This window comes from Leuciscus leuciscus (genome assembly GCF_965113295.1).
Source record: "Leuciscus leuciscus genome assembly, chromosome: 19".
NCBI lineage: Eukaryota > Metazoa > Chordata > Actinopteri > Cypriniformes > Leuciscidae > Leuciscus > Leuciscus leuciscus.
Genome location: NC_138743.1, coordinates 23333136 through 23350700, shown reverse-complemented (window position 1 = coordinate 23350700; position 17565 = coordinate 23333136). Strand labels below are relative to the sequence as shown.

At 36.9% G+C, this 17565-nt stretch overlaps 1 protein-coding gene across 1 annotated transcript; it reads left to right on the top strand.

Annotated features, from left to right (window-relative positions):
- Nucleotides 1-228: 228 nt before the first annotated feature.
- prkaa2 (protein kinase, AMP-activated, alpha 2 catalytic subunit) lies at nucleotides 229-16974 on the top strand. The gene is made up of 9 exons (XM_082146848.1): nucleotides 229-454; nucleotides 4151-4292; nucleotides 7448-7541; nucleotides 8978-9122; nucleotides 9965-10052; nucleotides 10905-11129; nucleotides 12083-12584; nucleotides 12679-12805; nucleotides 13635-16974. Exons 1-9 carry the CDS (start codon nucleotides 361-363, stop codon nucleotides 13874-13876), a joined length of 1659 nt encoding a protein of 552 aa, XP_082002974.1. The 5' UTR covers nucleotides 229-360; the 3' UTR covers nucleotides 13877-16974.
- Nucleotides 16975-17565: the final 591 nt, after the last annotated feature.

Genomic DNA, 17565 nt, shown 5'->3' with positions numbered 1-17565 from the left:
TAAAATCAAACGAAATGGTACATACATTCTAGTTATCATCGTTAAATAATTAATGTCTAGTAGTTGATATCTCTAAAAGAAAAAAAAAAGAAAGAAAAAAACTAACGTAGAAGTTGTGAGGTGTATCATGCTCAATAGTCATTGATGGGAATACTTGTTTACCTAAACACCTCTACCGCCCCCTTCACCGCCAGTTCAAGCCTTATCAGCTGATCCGAGAGCTGCCTGTCTGTGTAGAGTTTACAGCTTCTCCTGAAGCTGAATTCAGATCAGCTCTGAGAGGGGTTCAGTAAAGCTCAGTCTGCCTCATGTGTTCAATCCCGCCTACTGTAAGGCAGCCCGAGGACCTCACATAGTAAAATGGCTGAAAAACAGAAACACGAAGGCAGGGTAAAGATAGGACACTACATCCTCGGAGACACGCTGGGAGTCGGAACATTTGGAAAAGTGAAGAGTTAAGTATATTCATTTACTATACGTGTTCGGACGCTGCATGGAATGCGAGTACGAACGTATGTTTTCGGGGTTGTTAGTGCTGAACTTGCCGGCGGATGATGTGCGCAATTTACGTAGCATGAAATGCGTAGTAAGAACCTCCGCTAACGTCCTCCAGGCGCAGAGAGTGCGTATGCTGTTAGTGAATATGGCGCAGAGATGGACATTCTTTCAGCACCACTGAAGACGGTGCACTTGCAATCATGTTTGCGCAAATGTTTAGTATCACACCATTTGGGGAACTATCTGGCATTTCGGAAATGTTTAGGGTTGACATACTTACGCCGTCTTAATATTTGGCATTTTACATTTTTTTTAATGCTCTGTCATCCTCCCTGAATCGCGACCAGGCAATGAGCTGCGCTCTTAAACATTTCATTTGCATACATTTCCAGCTCCCAAATTATTGAATCTTTAAAACGTTTGTCTCAAAAGTGTATTCTGATGATTACTGTAAAAGAAGCACTGGAGCAAATGTCGTAGTTGGTATATTTTACCTGCAGTAGTGCTTTGACCTTGCAGTCATTTTCTATTCTAAGCGCGAGTGGGAATGCCGCTCATTTTGGGAATGACCTTTCGCTCGGGTGTATTAGCCCTGTGTTTGAGCTTGACTCCACATTTATTAAAGTACAATCTTATTATATAACTGTCTATGTTGCATTAAATGAAATGCCCTCAATTATTAGTGTCTGTCTGTATACATAAATCCGTTAACTAACTTATTGATTGCCAGTGCATTATCATTTCATTAAAAATAATAATAAATAAAAAACCCCAGAAATGTCTACCTAGACAGCATTTTTGCCTAAACACAAGCATTCCCATTTATCTTATGACCATTTCTCAGCTGGGTGTCTGACAAGATACACGAATCGATTCAGTCCGTCTTTAACATAGGGTTCAACAGTACCGCCCACTTTTCCAGGGGAACAATTTTTCCCATTCATTTTCCTAAAGGGAAACCAAACCATCCAGCTACAGGGTGAATCACATTACACACTTTGATTTGAAGCAACAAAAAGAAAGAAAATCAGACTGTGCACATGACAGCTTTTTGAAAATCTAATTTTTTTAATGGAATATTGCAGTAGGCTATTTATTATAAATGCGTATAAAAAAATAAAAAAATATATGTATATATTTTTCTATCATGCATATCTTTTTTTTATTCCTGTGCCCTCATAATCTTTAATCAAAATAACTTCCCCCTCCCTCTCTAGTGACATCTCTTCTATGATGATGTTCACTTGCATGAGGGCGGGGCAATCTGTCACTCACATGACATCACAGCAGTAGCAAACCACAACAATCCGTTGGTCTAATATCCATTCAGAATGGACTAAATCAAGTCCCGCTCTTCAAAAATCGTGATTCTCAATTTATCCAGAATCCTGCAGCTCTACTAAAGGAATAGGGCTAGTTCACTTAAAAATGAAAATTCTGTCATCATTTACTTCAAGTTGTTTCAAACCTGTATGAATTTCTTTCTTCTGCTGAACACTAAAGAAGACATTATGAAGAAATTGAGTTCCCCATTGACTTCCGTAGTTGGGGGAAAAAAATACTATGGAAGTCAATGTGGTCCTTTAACTGTATGGTTATCGACATTCTTCAAAATATCTTCCTTTGTGTTCAGCAGAACACAATCTTCACTAGCGGGAATCTTCACTAGCGACTATCCTGAGCTGTGATGTCAGCCTGTTTCATCTGAATACATGGATGTTTTAGAATGGCCATCAATAGAGAGCAACAGTCAGGTTCTGGAAGTAAAAACTGAAATTGATTTTGAACGGTAACTTATAAACCTATAAAGACAGACCTACTGTGAGCTACGAAGTTGTTAATAGATGGTCCACATTATTATTTTTTTAATTATTGTGTTTAACAGCAGAATTCCCTGGTAAAAAATAAATAAAAATACATTACCCAATAATAACCCTTGATGCTGTACAGAAAAATTCCACCAGTCAAAAAGAAAAAAACATGAATCACTGTGAATTACGTAATTGAGTCGATCTCTCTACGATCTCAAAATACTTAGGCCTAAATGTAAATTTGTAAATGAGTAGTTTTATGTTACTCCATTGTTTTTAGTTTATGCTGTATGCAATGCATGATGGGATTGTAGTTCTATCCCTACTAAAGCCGTTAAGTAGCAAGTACACTGTCTTGTACCTTTGTATTTTTGTCAGATATTTTAAATACTTTTGTTTGTGCTTCAAATCAAAGTTCATAGTGTTGTATTTCACCTCATGATTTAGCCTATAACGCTTTAACGAACAATTTTTAAAAATCCCTAAGGGAAAATGAATGGAAAATAATAAAAAGGGGGTGGCGCTAATGCACTCTATGGAGAAAGATGCTCCGTCCAGTCAGATGATGAAGGTACAACATCTACCAAGGGTTTTTGCTGTCTAGGTAGGCAGCTCGCTTTTTGAGATTTGAGGCTTGAGGCAAAACCAAAGTATAGCATTCACAAAAAACAATGACCAGTAGAGCAAATGACCTTGAGGAGAGTCTTAAGATCTTTATCAAGGCGGGGAATATAACAGCCTTATCAGGCTCCACATGAGATCCCATGACTGCAGTTTAAGCACACTCATGCAACATTTCAGGGAAACGCATGCAAGCTAACAAATAATCCACCATAATACTGAAAACACTGAAATGGTTTATTCCTGGTCTGTAAAGAATGTACAACAGAAGCTGCTTGAGGGTGCTGATATGAATAAAGCCCTTTAAACTCCCTCCATACTGCATGCTCAGGGTGTCATTGGACTTAAATATCCACAGCGGAAGCACATTTTGTTTGCAAGTGACCCTCCAACTGTTAGTATACATGAATAGAGGCTTTGCTTTTGCAGCTCTATTAACTGACCTTTAATTCATTATTTCTTCATGTAGCTCAGGCAGTGAATGTAGTGGCAATATGGACACTAAAAATACTAACCTAAAATTATAAAGTAAAAAAATACTGAATAAACCCGAATAGATTAGGTTACACCATTCTAATTATTTTAAGGTTCAGAATATGCAAAAATAACTGAAATATATACTTATATACTTAAATACTGATAGATTTGTAACATTATAAATGTCTTTTTTGTAATTGTTTATGTAAGTAAGTATACTTAAATGTGTGTGTGTGTGTGTGTGTGTGTGTGTGTGTGTGTGTGTGTGTGTGTGTGTGTGTGTGTGTGTGTGTGTGTGTGTGTGTGTGTGTGTGTGTGTGTTTTCAGGTTGGGGGCGAGAAATATGTAATCTTACTTGTTACAATAATATGCAAGACTGATAATATATCAAACCAAACAAAATGGTATTTGTTTTCGTAAATTTTGCTCAAAAGTGAGCAGTATCTAATTCTAGATAAGCAATTGTCTTAAGGCTAGTATATGAAAGTCTAAACTCAGAGTAGATCAGGTTTTGTTTGTTTATATTGAGGCCTCAGACCTGAAATGAAAGTCTCCTCTCTTTCTTTGTTTTCTTAGAAGGTTTGTGTTGGAGGTCGCCGGCCCGCAGGGCTGATGCTTGCTTTCGTTGGAATAAAACTTATCTTTTCATCAGTGGTGTTTACAATAACCTAACTGCTGGTGATGGTTATTTCAGCTGAGTCTTCATTGATGTGTGTGTGTGTGTGTGTGTGTTTGGCCAACAGTTGGAGAGCACCAGCTAACAGGACACAAAGTTGCTGTGAAGATCCTCAACAGACAGAAGATCCGCAGTCTCGATGTTGTGGGGAAAATCAAACGAGAGATTCAGAACCTTAAGCTCTTCAGACATCCACACATCATCAAGCTGTGAGTGAATCACACATAAAAAAAATAAAAAAACATGAAAAACGCAATCAACATCAACAAAATCCACTGAGTGTGCCTGTGCAGTGCACTGGTGATTATCTACCTTGACCATTTTTACACTGGGTTAACTGACGGCTTAAGCTTCTTAAAGATTTTAAGAAGCTTTATGTCTTTGAACTGGAATTTCAGGAGACTTTAATATGGTGCACTTAAAACTTTAGGAGTATTACAAGGATCATTACACATGACTTTATGTGCTCAATGTGTGTCAGTTTTTTTGAGATTTAACATCACTAATGACAAGGATGTGGAATATTCTTGTGGGAAAATACTTCAAATACAAATTATTTGATCAAAGGTGACGGAACAGATGTTTTTCCTATGTGGTTAGACATGTACGGATAATTGATTTTAATGAGTCCAGTTGAAAAGACCAGCTTCGTCCTGCTTACATTTCCATGCTGGTCCAGTCTGGTGTGTGCTGGACGCTGGTAAAGCAATTATGTTCTCCAGAAAAGCCTATAAGCTCCCCAATTCAAGACAAACATTTATTAAAACTAAGCTGCAAAAATAGATTGTTCTGAAATCCTCAGGTTTCTGGTGTTATTTTGATTTTAGATAAATAAAAAATAAAAAACACACACATAAAATATATATATAGCCCACTGGAAATGAAATGTGCCTCTTAAAGACAGCTAGGACGGGAAATGGCTGTATAAAAAGTCAAATATATGTTCTTATATAAATATATAAATATGTCCAATAATGTTCCTAACTTCATAATTGCATCTAAGCACACAGAAGCTTTTGAAGCTTTGAAACTTTAAACCAGTAGTAGCATGTATCAACCTGCCAAAGTGGCTTGATTTCAGTAAACAAGGTTTTGTTACGTCAGACCTTGTCAATTGTAATGGTTCTCCACTAGGGATCTTTATCTCAGTGAACCAGTTTCTATATGGTTTTTAAACTGATCTCAGATCAGGTTTATAGTGTAGCCATATTTTATTTATTTCTTTACAAACTCTACAAGTTAAAAGAACACATTGTACAGACACTTTGGTATTTGAGGATTTCTAGATTGCATTTAATAGATTACACGGTTACACTTTAGTTCGATGGTCCGCTTTAGACATTACCAACTATAAGCAACTTTGCAACTACATGTTAACTACCAGTCATAGAGTATTAGTAGCCAGTTAGTAGAATGTTGGGTTAAGGTTAGGTGTTAGGGTTCAGGTTCAGGGAAGTAGAATAAGTTGACAGGTACCTGCAAAGTTACTTATAGTCAGTAGAATGTCTTTTGGGTGATCATTACAATAAAGAGTTAGCAGATATTAAGCAGACAGTTAAACACAGTTTTAATTATACTATAAACCAAGAAAACCAAAACCAAGGACAGGAGCACAATGAACAAGAAACAAAACTCACCAACAAGACAGTTCAAAAGAAACAAGACCTCACAATAATAACTACCTAAGTGGATAATAAGGCACAGAGGGAAACAGGAACAAGACAGAACAACAAACTAAGAGAAACAAATACATTACACATTTTAATTGGGAGGAAATGTAACTGCATTTTATGTGGTGAATTTCTTGTTCTGTCACTCACAGTTCAATGGCACATTTCAGGGTTGTTCTGATCAGAAGTTAAGGAGACAAAGACAGCATAATCTTTTTATCCTCTCATATCCCAATCTCTCACTTTCCTTCTTTTCCACTCTCACTTATTCCCCTTCTCTCATCATAATGCAATAGCTGTGTTATTGTATTCTCGACACATGTACCATGTTAAGCCCCTGCTGTGTTTTTGTGTGTGCTTCTCTGGGTATTTGCTCTGTTTTGAGAGCATGCTTTGTTCACTCCTTTTATCATTCTTTTTTCAATGATTGGATTTTGTAAAGTTACATTATGTTTATTTGAAAATCACATCAGGTGTCCCAGACTTTTTCAGTATTCTATATTAAGCCCCTCTGAGGAATAAAGGCCTTGTCCTTCTCTACTGCTGTTTGAAAGGCTGTCTGTGTCTCCCACTATAAGGGATCTCATGTTGAATATAAACAGGGACAACAACGCAGACTGCCAGTAGGTTTCCCTGCAGAATTTACGATCAACATTTCTGTTTCCAAGAACTGTAGCATAACATGCTGTTGCTCTTATTGTCGTCCAATACAATTGAGTTTAAAAAGAAGCTTGTTAAATAGTTTTTATAGAATAGAGTTGTTATTGACTTTTTACTATAGTTTTTTACATGCACTGTGCAATGAAATTTCTTTATGCATTTTACTTCCAAAGTGTGTGAGTGAAACAGAATATTTGGTAAGAAGTTATGTTGGGCAGGATTTTATGGGTTTGCCAGTAGTTCAGATTTGTACTGAAAATTATAAAAAAAATTTTTTAGAAACATTTGTTTTGTGATTACATTAAATGAAATAAAATTCACAAGACATGTTTTATATAAATTGAAACAACATTTTAATAATTGTAACTTAAAATTAGAGATTTACTATCTATACATTTTAGATAAGTTATATCTATAAATGAATTGTATATAATTTATTCATAGATACATCATATATTATATATATATATATATATATATATATATAGAGAGAGAGAGAGAGAGAGAGAGAGAGAGAGAGAGAGCAACATATTTGTTATGTGTCAGAAGTTAAATTCACAAGAAACAATTTATATAAATTCTAACTTAAAATGTAAAATGTATTTATAGCAGCATACTTATGTCAGCAAGAACTGAAAATTTTATTAAATTAAACATTAAATTAAATATTACATTAACAAATCATGTATAAGGTTTTTAATTATAGCTGGAGATTATATGACTATAACAAACTTCATGACAACTATAAAATGTATAAACTCACTTTTGCTGGAAAACAATGGCAAGGAGTTTTCATCTTATTATAGTTGATGCTTGCAGTCAGCTGAAGTTGCAATAATAATATTGTTTCACATATCAGAGAAATCCAAATGTTTCTCTTTGCAGGGTATAAAGGCATACATATATGATAAAGACAGTGTTCCCCGGGCCATTGGCCATCCTTATTGTTGAGCTCTGTATTGCTATATGTTGAAAGCACCAACATTAAAGCCTCTTGTTGAGTGTCTGTGGTTCTTTTCTCTGGTGTGTTGCAGGTATCAGGTGATCAGCACTCCCACAGACTTCTTCATGGTGATGGAATATGTGTCTGGAGGGGAACTCTTTGACTATATTTGTAAGCATGGAAGGGTAAGAATCATCTGAAGAGCTCCTGCTATTAAAGTCACCTACAGGCTAAGAGGCTCTTAGAATCATGGGAAAGGCTATTGGCTTTCTCAATGGTTCTCTGTAAAATTACTGAACATTACAATTAATAGAGTTCTGCACAACAAAACATACAATTATGGACAACACAATTATGTTTTGTGTTAGTCACCTAATAGCTGGAAACTGCTTTATGAGCCTCAGGACTCTTAACTTGCTTTTGTGGCTCTGGTCTGGATTTGAGCATGGATTAACCTTTGAGACTTCCAGACCTGTTGGGGTTATGGGGATCTAGCTTATCCAAACAGCGCCTGATCCAGTGAGGTGTTCGTGGGAAGGGTCAGGGAGTTCATGCATATATACAGCGCTCAGTCTTTGTGTTATTTGGGTTGCCTACAATGGCACTGCCTGACAGTTCATGTTGCAGGACATGTTTAGTTTGAACACACAGCTGACTATGGTGAAATTTGATCCTTTTTATTTTTAGTGCCTTAATTCATCAACACTTGAACAAGTTTTTGAATTACTTTTGGACTATGTTGTTGGACATAAGATTAATTCATTTTTTTTTTTTCATTTTTTTTTTTTTATTTGTCTATGTTTTTGTCTAATATTAGTTTACATTAATATTCCCAATTGATATGATTTATCTAAATTTTAGCATTTAAGAAATTCAATGAATTGTAATACATAATTTACATTGACAAATTACATATAGCCTACCTTTATATAGATAACATAGACTATATCTATCTATCTATCTATCTATCTATCTATCTATCTATCTATCTATCTATCTATCTATCTATCTATCTGTCTGTCTGTCTGTCTGTCTGTCTGTCTGTCTGTCTGTCTGTCTGTCTGTCTGTCTGTCTATCTGTCTGTCTGTTCGTCTATCTCTCCATCTGTCTGTCTGTCTTTCTATCTGTCCGTCCGTCCAATGTATTTAACAAATATAAGTTCGCATTTTAAATATATTTTAGTAAAATATTTCCATTTTGAATTCATTTAATTATTCAAATAATTCAAATGAATTGTATTGGGGGCATAATACATGCATTAAATGATTGAAATTAATATATCTAAATACCTGCTGTATCATATTCAATACATTTTCAATACTGTTTTTCTAGAAATGAAATGACATATTAAGTAAGGAAGTTGCTTAAATTCAGTAAATATTCATTTTGAAATAATATTAACAATACAAAAGTTATTCTTGACATTACTTTATCCAAATAAAAAATGTTCCTAGCAAGAAGACGAGTATTTGATCTGGATAGTAGTACTGATTTAGACTTGAATGTAAAACTTTGTATCAAATACAATGCAGACAGCTTTAACCCACAGAGAACAAATACTTGTTTTTATTATACATAATGTTGTATGTAGTAATCTCTCTTTATGTCTCTCATGTGCAGGTGGAGGACACAGAGGCGAGACGTCTTTTCCAGCAGATCATCTCAGCTGTAGATTACTGCCACAGGCACATGGTGGTGCACAGAGACCTCAAGCCAGAAAATGTACTGCTGGATGGCAACATGAATGCCAAGATCGCTGACTTTGGTACACACACACACACACAGAAAGCTAATGTTGTGAAGACAGTGAGGGATAGTTGCCAAGCAACCAGCTGCAGTTTTGTTGCATGTCCACTCGTGTGGTTTATATGAGGCATGCTGTTTGATTATCCACAGAAGAGCGAAGACAGGATAGAGGCAAAGAGAAATACACATAAATCTGCCCTGCAGCTCGATTTGTTGAGCTACACCACATATACAGTGGGGTCCAAATGTTTGAGAGCACTAGTAAAAATGCTTTATTTTCTAATTTAACATCTATCTATATTTTAAATTACCTTTTACTTTGTATTATTTACACACACATACACACACTAAGTATAAATACAATACAATTTCTATTTTCTATAAATCTATTTCACAGATTTTAAAAATGATACAGCAAGTTGTGTATATAACAAATATATACATAAATACCCCAATCTACATATATATTGGTAGAATGTTATTTTAATATTTATTAATATAATGACATTGTATTGTGCAGTGGGCATCATGCATTACAATGATGATTGAAATGAATATACCTGAACTATCTGCTGCACCCTGCAGATGCACTGAGCTACATATATACAGTGGGGTCCAAAAGCCTGAGATCACTTGTGAAAATACTTCAATAAAAAAAAAATCTAATTTAATAGATTTTTACAACTTCATATTATTTCATTATTTATTTGTATTAAAATTCCCAGATTGTCAAATATAGTGTCATACGTTTGGATCCCACTGTATTTAGATCTGCCCTGAAATACGTATATATAAATTGTATATATTTACTTGACCAATCAAATTGTCTGTTTAGTGTATTTGTGCGGTTCTGCTTGTCAGGTCTGTCAAACATGATGTCAGACGGAGAGTTCCTGAGAACAAGCTGTGGATCACCAAACTACGCTGCACCAGAGGTCATTTCAGGAAGGTGAGAGGTCATGTAGTCAGTTTTATTAAAGTCTTATGTAAAGAATGTACAGCTCTTGGACAATATGCGCTACACTGTATGATATGTATCGATAGTCAAAGGTCTGGCCTGCAAGACCAGCAGTCCAACAAACCATGGCAAGCTGTTTGTTTTGCGATGTGGACTGCATTGATACACTGCACATAAATATTATATAAGGACTGCATACATTTTTTATGTAATACCAATTATCGTCTTGTTCTGCTTGTTTCTGGAAAATGTACACCTGGTATTAATATGCGCTTTGGTCGATTGGATCACAAGTGGATGGCACTAAATTGTTGCCTTTGGCTTGCTCAGTTGGGGATATTTTGGGGATATTTAATTTAATTTTATCAATCAATAAATTCATCTTGAAATAAACTTTGTTGTATTATTTAAATTTAATACTGTGAAGCTGCTTTGATACAATCTGTATTGTGAAAAGCGCTATACAAATAAACTTGACTTGACTTGACTAAATACAGGTGTAAACGGGTCTAAAACGTTTTGAGCTTGTCCAGAGAGCGTTTCGACCACTTCCAAACGCATTCGACTGGATTGCTTTCGTAGTGTAGATGCTCATGTGGTCGAATGTGTTCAAACAGCCACAAGAGACCACCTACTCTCCGCCTACTGACCTAACGTGTAAACATGTGATGTGCACTAGCTAGATGGGATTTAAACTTTGTCGGCTGAAGACCTAAGTTTGGTTTGAAGATGAAAAAATGCACAAGCGCAATGTTCTCTCACCATTCCTGATTTCTAACACACAATGTAGACACAATGTAGAAGCCCACACATTCACACAATGACACGTATGTTGTGTTTCAGGCTGTATGCTGGTCCAGAGGTGGACATCTGGAGCTGTGGCGTCATTCTCTATGCACTGCTCTGTGGGACTCTGCCATTCGATGACGAGCACGTGCCCACCCTCTTCAAAAAGATCCGTGGAGGGGTCTTCTACATGCCAGAATACCTCAACCGCTCAGTGGCCACTCTACTAATGCTTATGTTGCAGGTGGACCCACTGAAGAGAGCTACTATCAAAGACATAAGGTTGCTATTAGTCATCACACTTCATGGGCCCTATTTTAACGATCTAAGCGCATGGTCTAAAGCGCACGGCGCAAGTTCACTTAGTGCGTGTCCGAATCCACTTTTGCTAATTTAACAACGGGAAAAATGGTCAGCACGCACAGCGCATGGTCTAAAAGGGTTGTCTCTATTCTCTTAATGACTAATGGGTGTGTTTTGGGCGTAACGTGAAATAAACCAACCAGAGTCTCATCTCCCATTCCCTTTAAAAGCCAGTTGCGCTCGTGCAATGGCAGATTCGCCATTTACATGACGGAATTTGATAGTGGAAAGACTGAACGCTTCTCCAGAGAGGAAATGGATCTGCTCGTGCGCGAGGTTAAAGCCGGACAAGCCGGATTCCACCATATCTTTATGTACACAATATTAATCTTTTACATTATAATCCTTTTATTTTTAATATTTGGTATGTTTTTGTGCTGCTGCACATCCCTGTGTTTGTAATAAGCAGAGTGTGTGTGTGTGTGTGTGTGTGTGTGTGTGTGTGTGTGTGTTGTGGACCCGCCTATAGGCACATATTACTAATGCACTCTTTAAATAACCAAAAAATATTGCGGCATTGACTTTAGACCAGGTTTCAGTTGGTCAATGGCACAGTCTACTTCAGTTGCCTCAAAAAAGCAAACGCGCCAACAATGAACACACCTCGTTTTCAGACCAGCACGCCCATGGGTGAACAGATGGGCGCAAATGCATTTGCTATTTAAACAACGTGGCGCAGGACGTGAAAATGACAACTGCGTCGGGCTGAAACTAGCAAAAAACACTTACGTCGCGCCTGGTTCTGCTTTGCGCCGAGTGTATGATAGGGCCCCATTAACTTATGCACTCTGTCAGTTTAACCATCGTATGATTTGAACAAATATTTAAATACAACATACAGTACATTTATTTTCTTCTCTCCTGTATGGCAGAGAGGATGAGTGGTTTAAACAGGACCTTCCTGGCTACCTCTTCCCCGAGGACCCCTCGTACGACTCCTCAGAGGTGGACGAGGAGGCCGTGCGGGAGGTGTGCGACAAGTTTGAATGCACTGAAGCCGAAGTACTGAGCAGCCTCTACAGCGGAGACCCTCAAGACCAGCTGGCCGTGGCGTACCACCTAATCATCGACAACCGGAGAATCATGAACCAGGCCAGCGAGTTCTACCTGGCCTCCAGTCCCCCAACTGGCTCCTTCATGGAGGAGGGCATGCCTCTGCCACCAGGGGTCAAACCTCACCCCGAACGGATGCCCCCGCTCCTGGCCGACAGCCCTAAGGCACGGTGCCCTCTGGACGCCCTCAACACTACCCGACCCAAACCGCTGGCCGTGAAGAAGGCAAAATGGCACCTGGGCATTCGGAGCCAGAGCAAACCGTACGACATCATGGCTGAGGTTTACCGTGCCATGAAACAGCTGGAGTACGAGTGGAAAGTGAGTGGCTTGAAACAAGCACAAGAATGCATATTTTATTTGATTAGTGAGAATAGATGTGTCAGTGTGTCGGATGTCGTGGGATTTATTTTAGGTGGTGAACCCGTATCACCTGAGAGTGCGCCGGAAGAATCCTGTCACTGGGAATTTTGTGAAGATGTGTCTGCAGCTCTACCAGGTGGACAACCGTAGCTACCTGCTCGACTTCAAGAGCATCGATGGTGAGCATCAATCAATCAGTCTTTTTTTAATGACAAGTACCACCAAAAATAATGATCTCTTTACTGGAATTAAAAGGCAGCTATTTATTTTCATGTACCTATTTTAACTGTATGAAAAAATATAACATTTCCAAAACTGAATAATTGACTATTCATTTTAATTTCAATGTACATTTTTTGTGACTTTGTGTACTAAAGCCATACAAAAAAATTTAAGATACAGTACGTGTGAAAAAAAAAAAGGTTTGGGGCCAGCAAAATGATTTAATGTTTTCGAGAAAAAAAAAATCTTATTTTCACCAAGACTCCTTTATTTTATCAAAAATACAGTAAAAACTGTTGTATTGTGAAATATTATTACCATTTAAAATAACTTAAAATATATATTTTTTAATTTTAATATATTTATTTTATGTAATTTATTCCTGTGATGGTAAAGCTGAATTTTCAGTATCATTACTCCAGTCTTCAGTGTCACATGATCCTTCAGGAATCATTCTAATATGATGATTTGATGATCAAGAAACATTTCTTATTATTATACATTTTGCGCTGCTCAATATTTCCCTGAAAACGTTTATTTATTTGAAATATATATTTGTGGTAACATTATACATATATTTATGTCACTTTTGACCAATTTAATGCATCCTTGCTGAATAAAAGTATTAATAAAATAAAAAATAAACATTTGAAGTGTAGATGTGAAGCCCCTAATGTACACAAATCCTAGTTATGACTCTGATCTAGATGCCAGTTTTAACCTGGCTTGTTACTCTTCATTATATCTGTCTGATAAAATGTAAAAATTATTTTGCTCACTTTTCAGATGATGTGATCGAGCACAAGTCAGGGTCGTCGACTCCTCAGCGCTCTGGCTCTACAGCGGGCCTCCATCGACCACGGCTCAGCATCGACTCTGCGAGCGTGGCTGTCGAGATGCCCCAGCTCAGCAGCTCTCTGCCGGGGTCTCTGACCGGGAGCACACCCCTGCTGGCCCCGCGTCAGGGCAGCCACACCATGGACTTCTTTGAAATGTGTGCCAGTCTCATCACTACCTTGGCTCGCTGAGACCAACGTGCCCAGAAAACACCACCATCTGGTGGTCTTTACCTCTTAGAAACCAGTCAAAAGGTGAAGGGTTAAGGGGTTGTGAATTATGGAGTTCGGGGTTGCTTTTATGTCGGTCCCACAGTAGCAGCCACAGACATACAGTGGCCCCAAAAAGGTTTTGGACACTAAAGACGCAGGTATGAGTCGTTGTATTAGTTAACCAATCATATCAAGGCCATCAGCAAATAACGTTATTTATACCATAATAATATAGAGGTGGAATAATAATATAATTCTGGAAATTATTATTACTATATAATAATAACAACAACAATTATTATAATAATTATTATTATGTTTCATTCATGTTTGACAACCAGACATTGTCCATATACTTTTGACATTTTCCCCCCATAACTTTTTATTTTGTAACTGAATATGTATAGCTTTTATTATTTTAAACCTAACAGATCTTTTAATTTAAAAATAAAATAAAACATAAATTTTGTCCAAAACATTTTTAGGGCCACTTTAGTCAGAGGTTTTTCCTTATCGTCATATGTTTAAAGAATTCAAAAACTATAAACATACTTCTGATTTTATATACACATTTCTTTTGATAACATGTATTATACAGTATATTTATATTCGCATATCGATCACTTGAGTTGCATAGTTTAGTTGAATAGCTACTGATTGCAATGACATACCAAAACAATAGGTTTATACATACAGAGCAAAGATCATTATTGAATTATATTATATTAGAGATTGTTCCTTATTTTGCAAAGAAATCATATCTATTCACATTATTTAAGAGTTAATATATAGAGTGAAGAACTTATATTGAGCGTTCAGGCTTTGGCTTGCAGTCTCCAGAGAGCATTTATATAGCAGTGTTGGTGAATGTCAGCGTGAATCTCAGATGATACACACCATCTGCAGTGGAAACCGCTGACCGTGACCTATCTGTGTCTGTCTCAGAGGCCTTGCTTACATCATGGGCTGTGCCGCTGCCATAGAGAGACAAATATGCGGGACGAGGGCAGACAGACCAGCTTAAATGTTGTGCCTTGATATGGCTAGAATGCAAATAGAGAAGAATACAGACGATGAAGTGGAGAATGTGCCAGTCATTTTGTCGATATGAGTAAGCCTTTAATCAGACGGCCTTAAAATATTCTCAATGCTTGAGATTACAGACAGACAGAAAGGCATTATTAAAGCACTTTCCCTTAATGACACATTCAACCCATTATTGTTTATGGCTTTCTGTATTTTTGTAATTATTTTACAAAATTAAAGTAATAGTAATATACTATAAATATTATTTATACTTATATAAACATTATATACGCGGTGTGTATCTGATGAGAACATATAAAGTGACCCAAGCCAAGAGCATTTCAAAGTTTGCGCCACGTGACCCCATCCCCTGCGATGCCTTAAATAGATTTTTAATGCTTTAACATATTTGGTTATGCGTGTGGTTGTTTGTATGGAGTAGATCCAATGTATTTATTAGTTACACATATTTATTCTTTATTTAAACTCACATCTTAAGTGTTACTTGTGAACAAATGACATAAAAAAGTGGATTTCAGTGGGGATTCAGGGAGTGGATCTGTTGTAGTTGTCTTTGTGCCAACGTGTGTGAATGAACAACTACAAAACAGCCAGATGGGAAATAGCAGTGAAAGATGACTGAAAATGAGAGGAGTGAGTTATATTGATTATTATATGCAGATGTTACATTATGACAAATCATTCAATCAAACAAGACAGCCAAAAAAGAGATGTTTTCAGTTCAACCAATCCCAGACAGCAACATAGTGTCGGCTCAGATCCGGCCCACATCTGATACACATTCATCCACATGTACTAGATGTGGCCCGGATCTGGGCCGACACTATATTGCTGTCTAGGATAGATCTGAATCATTTGAACCAATCATTTTTTTATATGTGTTGAACTAGTTGCAAAGCTAGATCTACTAGTCATTTTCATATTATTTTCTGCTCATAATCCGGAAAAACTGACTTTATCACAAATTGTGTTTTCTATAGATGTGGTGATCTTCCTGAATCTCCCCCTCTTGTACTGTACGTAATGGTTAAATGTCTACCATTGTGTGCATGGAGCAGAGCGTTTATGTGTTTTGTACCAGTATGCTGTATTTTTATGATACATACTGCAGTTGTACCATTTTAACTGAATGTAAAACAGAATGGAAAGTTCTCGTATCATTTATATGAAATGCAATAGATATGATGCCTCTAAAAAGTTTAACAGTTCGGTGCAAACCGCCATTGCTGGGGGACCCGTTATTGCCGGGGAAGATTAGACTGGATTATGATGTTGTTTTCATGGAAAAATATTGCACAGTCCTCCCAGAATTTAAAGCCTTTACGCATTCTTAACATTCTCCCCTCAAATCCCAAGTTAACTCCGGGTTCACTTTGAGGATCAGTGCACCTTTCTGGAGAAAAAGTGCTGAGGTAAAAGCTTAAACACATAGTTTAGGGAGTTTCTCGCCCCCGCCCTGCTGCTGGACTTAGCCATTTTATTTACTATCAATGGCAAACCTTGGGTGGGAATCGCAGGAATGTGCGCATGCTTGACGCCCTTGTGGTAAATCTCTGTCTTATTTCAAGTCCCTTACGACAGTTTTATGTCACTTATATCAGTTTTATGGCTGTGTTTTGTGAAAACTGGTAAGAAACTTTACGGCCCCCATTAGTTTCACAGGGGCATTAGTGCGTTGGCCATGGCTTCAACTCATGTTCAGTGTTTTGTCTATGTAGAGGCGTTTGTGCTGGAAATTATACCCTCCCTTTCTCTCCAGTGCAGTGTTGTATGTGTGAACAGCTTCCCTGCAGTGAAACATGAGAATAATGTGTTTGCTACCAGTTCCCGAGTCCTGCTAGGAGACGACCTCTGCCTGTCAGTGTAGTGTATACATGTCTGTATTGTACATGTGTGTGTCACTTCCTGTCTGTGTTCGGTTTTCATTTTAAAAGTTATGCACTGCATGGTGTTCCTGTTCTGATTTGCACTTTCATTTTTATTGTTAAAAAAGAAAAGAAAAAATAGGGAAAATAAAGAGGTATATTCAATTTTTAGTTTGTGTAGTTATTTTGATTATGCAACATTATAGCAGTTTACACTCTAAAAAATACTTGCTGGCTTAAATTTTTAAGTACAATCAGCTTGGATTTTTAAGTCATTTCAACTTAAATGACTGACTTTAAAAAAATTTGTTGAATCTTGTATAACTTGTAAAAAGTTTAAAGTTATTTTGATGTAAAGCAATGTAAAAACATATGTTGTCATAACTTATTGATCATTGAATTTTTTACAGTCAACATGTGACAACATATGTGACCCTTGATCACAAAACCAGTCACAGATTAAATAAATTAAATCACAAAACCAGTTGCCACGGGTATTATTGTGGCAATAGCCAACAATACATTGTACAGGTCAAAATGATCGATTTTTCTTTTATGCCAAAAATCATTAGGATATTAAGTAAAGATCATGTTCCATGAAGATAGTTTGTAAATTTCCTACCATAAATATATAAAACATTTATTTTTGTGAGTTAATGCAGCACAATCGCCAACACAAATGTACAACTTTAAAGGAGATTTTCTCAATGTTTAGATTTGTTTGCACCCTCAGATTCCAGATTTTCAATAGTTGTA

Bases quoted from the DNA above. Each gene is read 5' to 3' on its own strand.
- prkaa2 (XM_082146848.1), top strand. From the start codon at position 361: ATGGCTGAAAAACAGAAACACGAAGGCAGGGTAAAGATAGGACACTAC. The intron at 455-4,150 runs GTTAAGTATATT...TTTGGCCAACAG, and splicing joins AACATTTGGAAAAGTGAAGA to TTGGAGAGCACCAGCTAACA. The intron at 4,293-7,447 runs GTGAGTGAATCA...GGTGTGTTGCAG, and splicing joins CATCCACACATCATCAAGCT to GTATCAGGTGATCAGCACTC.